The sequence below is a fragment of the Glycine max genome, chromosome 11 (assembly GCF_000004515.6).
Source record: "Glycine max cultivar Williams 82 chromosome 11, Glycine_max_v4.0, whole genome shotgun sequence".
NCBI classification, from domain to species: Eukaryota; Viridiplantae; Streptophyta; class Magnoliopsida; order Fabales; family Fabaceae; genus Glycine; species Glycine max.
In genome coordinates, this window is record NC_038247.2 from 6,566,547 (window position 1) to 6,572,790 (window position 6,244).

A 6,244-nucleotide genomic window follows, 5' to 3' on the forward strand; every position below is an offset into this window, starting at 1 on the left:
TTTTTGGCCTGCGATTACATTGTTCCAATTTAACCTAAGCTGATATTTTGTTTATTAACAATCGGTTGCCTTGAGCGCCCCAACTTGAATTGACACCACTGCCATTAGATATTTTTTTTTTTGGTATGACCCACCACTACCATTAGATTTTTATTTTTTTTTTGGTATGACCATTAGATTTTTTTTTTGGTATGACCACCATTAACGATTAATTAAGTCAACCATTTACAACTTCTAATAAGTAATAACGGTAAGATTCTTGATGAATTTTTGTTAATAAATAATAATATCAGCAACAACCAATGGGCTATAGTGTCTAAGCAATTCACAACTTCCTTCCTTCGTTCTAAGCAACACTCTCAATTCGTATATAATAAAACCTCTTTCTTTATATTCTCTTCACGAGGAACACCGACACATAATTCCTACATAAAACTAAAACCTGTTTCTAAGTTCTAGTCTTTTTTTTTCCATGTATAGCTCAAAGTTCAGAAACCTGTTTTGTTCCGTGTTGTTTTCATGGCTCTGTTTTGGAGGTTTGGCCATGGCAGCTGGTGGGAGTAGAAGCGGTTCCAGAGACCTCGACCAGACACCAACATGGGCCGTTGCTGCTGTCTGCACTGTTTTCATCTTGATATCCATAGCACTCGAAAAGAGCCTCCACAAAGTTGGGACGGTGTGTATGCAATTAATGAAACTCTGAACCTCTGTTTCTGTAGTTATTATTGTTTTCATTAACTCTCTGTTTGTGCGTTTCCCATTTAATTCAACTGTCTTTTCTACATCTCTTCCATTCATTTCAGAAAAATACGTTAGTTGCTGCTCTCAATTTATGTCCCCTTTAATTTAATTTGGAATATCTTATTTTTATTTTTTTTCCTTGCTGAATTTTGGTCATTGGACCTACAGAGATGACTAATTTACTGTTAGCTGTGACATTACGTGCCTTATCTTGTGTTTGTGGTTCTATTAAATTGCCTTTGTGAGAATTTTTTAAAGCACCAATTTAAATTGAAAATTTGTTTTCTTCCTTAAAGTTGAATTGATTCATTCAATTTAAAGAATAGTTTTTTCTTTCGTTCAAATTAAGAGTTGTATTATTCAATTATAATAATTCATGCAAGTTAGTCATAACAATTTAAAATTGAAGTTTTTATTGCTGTTTTTTTTCTTCCATAAGAGTGAGTTTTTTCCTTACCATTTTTCCGTTTTCCCTTGTTTAGAACTCCCGAGGAAGATTTGGAGAGTCAGTAGTATTTTATTAGAGTATCCTTTTGTTTTTTATTGAAATTCAGGCACAGAATTTGAAGTGTTAGTGTTAGAAATATAGGAGTATAAAGTTGAGGGATTGTTGTGATCATGATGGGTGTTTATTGGAATTCTCTTGTGCATGTACTCTTTCCCTCACCCGTTGAAATTTTCTTCAGTGGCTTGTACAAAAGCACAAGACGGCTTTGCTCGAAGCTCTGGAAAAGGTCAAGGCTGGTAAGAATTTTAATAAGTCAAAGGCTCTTTTGGATCTTTATTTGCAATAAATAACCATTTCATTTGTCATATTTTAGTACTAGTATATTTTATTCATTCATTTTTTTTTCTTGCAGAGTTGATGATTTTAGGTTTCATTTCACTGCTTTTAACTTTCGGGCAGAGTTACATTGTCAGAATATGTATTCCTGAAAAGCTCGCAGACATTATGTTACCATGTCCGTATAAGGAAGCCAAAAAGGCATCAGATAGTGAAGAGGAACATCGTAGGAAACTTTTGTCCTATGAGCGTAGATATTTAGCTGCTGATACTGCCTCGTTCAAATGCAGCAGGGAGGTATAATATAACTGTGTTGACCTTTATTCAGTTGTTCTTTTTCATCTATTCTATATTCTTTTTTGGAAACAGAATAGTTCCTTGAAGAATTTTTCTCACAGCTAAACTTATAAGTATAGGTAGTTGGTGTACTTTAATAGATTAGCAAATTGAAAACAGTTGCTTATCAGGTTAGTTCTTTTATCAATTGCTGTAGAGAATAATAATCATTTTCATTTTTACAGAGATTTACAATCTTTATTCACAGTTTTTTCTTATGCAGATCCTTTATAGTTACCACCTCTTCTGTATATTAATAATGATATTTTGATTTATTCTATTTATTTATATAAGCACAATATAAACGATTTCTTTTCCACTGCCTGACTTTATTAACAATTTTATCTCCTAAGAATAGTTGCTTATATAATTGTTGGCGGTTACAGGGACATGAGCCACTTTTATCTGTCAATGGATTGCACCAGTTACACATCCTCATATTCTTCTTAGCAGTCATTCATGTGTTTTACAGTGCTATCACAATGATGCTTGGAAGACTAAAGGTCTGTTTTTTCTTCTATATTTTTGTAGACTAGATCATAGTGCTAGCAACACACACTTTACTATTAGTCAAATTTTATTAAAAATTACAAAATTTGGACAGAGATTCATTAAATGAGATGTGAATTTCAGTGAATAATAAAGAGTGTGCTGAAAAGAGTATGTTAGAAAGCGTGCTACTAACATTTATTAACCTGTTTTTCATATCTGTGCAACTGCATATTAAGGATACACAACCTTATGCCTTTTTTTTTGTCTTGCTCTGGAAACGTTAGTCTAGAAGTACATTTTTGGTTGTGGTTAGATCTTTAGGCAATGTGTCTTAAATTGATTTAATTTTGATGAAACTAAATTCCGTTATAGTTCCAAACCTCAGAGTTTTACTTTTTCTGCAGATACGTGGATGGAAGGCATGGGAGGCGGAGACTTCAACTCATAATTATGAGTTCGCCAATGGTATGGGTTCAAACAATGTATATTTTCTTCTTCTAGCGTAAAATTGCTATTTCTTCGGTTTTACTTGCAAGTTTAATCTTGGAAATACTATTAGTATTACATGAAACCTCATGCGTATATTTGTCACTTACTATTTATGTGTGCATGCAGCTGCTTCAAGATTTAGGTTTACTCACGAAACATCATTCGTGAGAGCCCATACCAGCTTTTTGACAAGGATTCCCATCTTCTTCTACATTGTAAGACCCACCTCGCTAATATCTAGTCTAATTTTGCTAACAAGATAGAGGCACCATGGTAGTCGGTAGACATGTAATGTTTAGTAAAAAGAAACAAAAAGATGGTACTTTACTGGCATTAATTTGAGTTATAAATTAAACACTGATTAAAAAAATCAAATTGGCCAACTTAAGCAAATTTTTTATGTCAAAACTCAAATGTTCCATACCTTCTATTTCTCATGCTTATTTTTAAAAGTGATGATGTAACAACTTTTTTTTTTCAATTTCAGCGCTGCTTCTTTAGGCAGTTTTATAGGTCTGTAAATAAGACTGACTACTTGACTTTGCGCAATGGGTTTATCACTGTGAGTCAACACTTCTTATAGAACAATATGTTCTTTTCTTAGTGGATTTACCTTTCTTCTATATTGACTGTGAATTATGTGTATATATAGGTCCACCTGGCTCCTGGAAGTAAATATAATTTCCAAAAGTTTATCAAAAGATCATTAGAAGATGACTTCAAGGTGGTTGTGGGAGTCAGGTAACACTAGTAACAACAGTAAAATGTATACGCAACATTATATTTGTATTATGTAAGGTTTTTCCTTCTATATTTGAAATGTGTGCTAACTATGTTATTGACAGTCCTATCCTCTGGGCATCAGTTGTAGTTTACCTTCTCATCAATATTAATGGTAAGAGGCAACTATGTTGTCTGGGGTGTCCTATGGAATTTGTTAATTTTGTAGTTGAAAATTCAACTAAATTCAATAAATATAATTTTGCAGGATGGCGTACCACAATTTGGGCAGCCTTAATTCCTGTTGTCGTAAGCATTCTGTTCTCTGTATATATGAAATTCTCAAATTGGATCTCGAATTGTAAGCCATTTGATTGGTTGCAGTTAATTTTGGCTGTTGGAACAAAACTTCAAGCTATATTGGCAAAGATGGCTCTTGAAATCACCGAAAGACATGCAGTTGTCCAAGGAATGCCTCTTGTCCAGGGCTCAGACAAATACTTTTGGTTTGGTCAACCACAGTTAGTTCTTCATGTTATTCATTTTGCTTTGTTCCAGGTATTCAGTGGGTTTTCTTTTAGTAAAAACTAGTCAAATTACAAATGTTTTTGATACGGAATAGACAATTTATTAGTTATTACATCTGAGATTTGTAGTTGAATGCAGCTTTACCATGTCGCAAATGAACTTTTCTGATGCATAACACTAATTATCTATAATGCTGAAAATAACTTGTCTGTCTGTTCAGGCAAATCATATTCTTTTTTGATAAACATTAAACAGCTTAAAAGCAATGATCTTTTCATGTGGTTTGGATTTGCAAAATTTATATCATTATGCAATTTGAGATAGTTTGGTGGATCTTCTACAAAAATATCTGAAGGATTTTTTTATTTTTATTTAAGGTTAGCAACTAACTGATTTTCTTACACTCGCAGAACGCATTCCAAATAACATATATCTTGTGGATATGGGTAATGAAGTTTATAACACTATCTTTCTTGGCTATAGGCCAATGTGTTTTTATTGTCTATATTCCTGAATAATAAAAGAACAATTTCTTATTTGCAGTATTCTTTTGGGGTGAGAAACTGTTTCCGTACTGACTACAAGCTTGCAGCATTAAAAGTAGCTATAGGGTAAACCTTCCTTCTGAAATTCCCTTGCTTGCCTAAGAATACATTTGGCATTTTAATAGGTGTCTTATGTTGTTTGTTGAGTCTATCCCCTTTGCTTTTGAAAACAATAGTTAAAACTTAAGAGGGAGTCTTATAGACGCATCCAACATTAGAATGATCGACGTCTCTGATAATATCATAAATTAATTTGATTAATTCTCACGGGGCTTTGCAGGATTTCGATGCTATGCCTCTGCAGCTATATCACCCTTCCATTATATGCTCTTGTAACTCAGGTATACCTTCACGTTTTTCTTTCCCTAGCTTTCTGCTGAGACATTCTTGCAAGGTTTGATGATTTCATCAAATCATATATAATATCTTGGGCTGGCATGAACTTAACCGAGACATATCACACACGAGTGTAGAGTGTTGTTTACCCGAAACAGAGGGGTACACAGAAGAAATGACAGAACTCCAATATAATTACCAATGCCACTAACCCTCCTTATGTTTTTTAAGCTATTTTAACCAAACCATTCAAATGAAATCTTGGTAAAAATTTAATTGTGATGTTATTTCCAATATGTGATATGTCTTTAGTCTTTACTACCCCTTTTTTTTCCTGTCTATTTTGAAAGATAACATATAAATCAGAAAATGTATTTTATTAAATGTTTTTAATATATAGCAAAGGGTGATATATGATTATATGTTAGAGTAAAGTTTGTGGAACTGTAGAGATCAAATGACTAGAAGTTTGGACCAAATAATAGTCAATCTGTCAATGTTCTATTAAATGTTTTTGATATATAGTAGCTTATTTTTTAAACATAATGTTATACGATTTATATTTGCAAGTTATAAACGTTTGAATTGGTCTAATTGGCGACTATGTATCACTGCAAACACACACATACACGCAGATGGGTTCAAGGATGAAAACAGCAGTATTTGAAGAGCAAACAAACAAGGCTCTGAAGAAATGGCACATGGATGCGAAGAAGAAGAAGAAGAAGCATGTAGGAACAGTGACACTAGGAAAGTCGAGTGCACGAATCATGGATGGAAGCCCCATTGGTAATTCTTCAACAGTGCACTCCTCCTCTGTTCCCACACTACACCGTTTCAAAACTACCGGCCACTCAACAACGTACGAGGATCAAGATCATGATCATGATCATGAATATGAATCCGATGATGTTGAGTTGTTTCCTGTGTCGTCGCAAACAACTAGCTTCATTGTAAGAGTGGACCGTGGCGACCAACAACAACAAGCAGAAGAAGAACATAGACAACATAGTGAGGGAGAAACCAACAGTAGCAGTGAAGGTGAATTCTCATTTGCAAAACCTGACCCCGTAGAAATTAGAACCACCACATAGCAGCATATATTCACCTCTATTCTTTTGCAATATCTTCACATAAAAAAGAAGAAAAAAACATTTTCTAGATCATGGGGTATCTTGAAACTTAGAGATGAATTTTTACATTCTTGATCAGCATAATTCACTTGCTCCTAATGGAAGCATTGCCCTCACATTATATCCATGCTTTTAACGTC

The 6,244-nt window shown here is 33.8% G+C and overlaps 1 protein-coding gene across 1 annotated transcript; it reads left to right on the forward strand.

Moving 5' to 3' along the window:
- Nucleotides 1–258: 258 nt before the first annotated feature.
- LOC100786840 (MLO-like protein 10) lies at nucleotides 259–6,244 on the forward strand. The gene is made up of 15 exons (XM_003537645.5): nucleotides 259–676; nucleotides 1,428–1,485; nucleotides 1,602–1,822; nucleotides 2,248–2,364; nucleotides 2,758–2,818; nucleotides 2,969–3,057; nucleotides 3,330–3,404; nucleotides 3,495–3,583; nucleotides 3,688–3,737; nucleotides 3,831–3,871; nucleotides 3,947–4,120; nucleotides 4,501–4,536; nucleotides 4,634–4,701; nucleotides 4,916–4,976; nucleotides 5,607–6,244. Exons 1-15 carry the CDS (start codon nucleotides 473–475, stop codon nucleotides 6,063–6,065), a joined length of 1,803 nt encoding a protein of 600 aa, XP_003537693.1. The 5' UTR covers nucleotides 259–472; the 3' UTR covers nucleotides 6,066–6,244.

Excerpts from the sequence above, each read along its gene's own strand:
- LOC100786840 (XM_003537645.5), top strand. The coding sequence starts at position 473 with ATGTATAGCTCAAAGTTCAGAAACCTGTTTTGTTCCGTGTTGTTTTCA. Across the intron at positions 2,365-2,757 it reads TGATGCTTGGAAGACTAAAG|ATACGTGGATGGAAGGCATG; the intron begins GTCTGTTTTTTC and ends CTTTTTCTGCAG. Across the intron at positions 4,977-5,606 it reads TATATGCTCTTGTAACTCAG|ATGGGTTCAAGGATGAAAAC; the intron begins GTATACCTTCAC and ends ACATACACGCAG.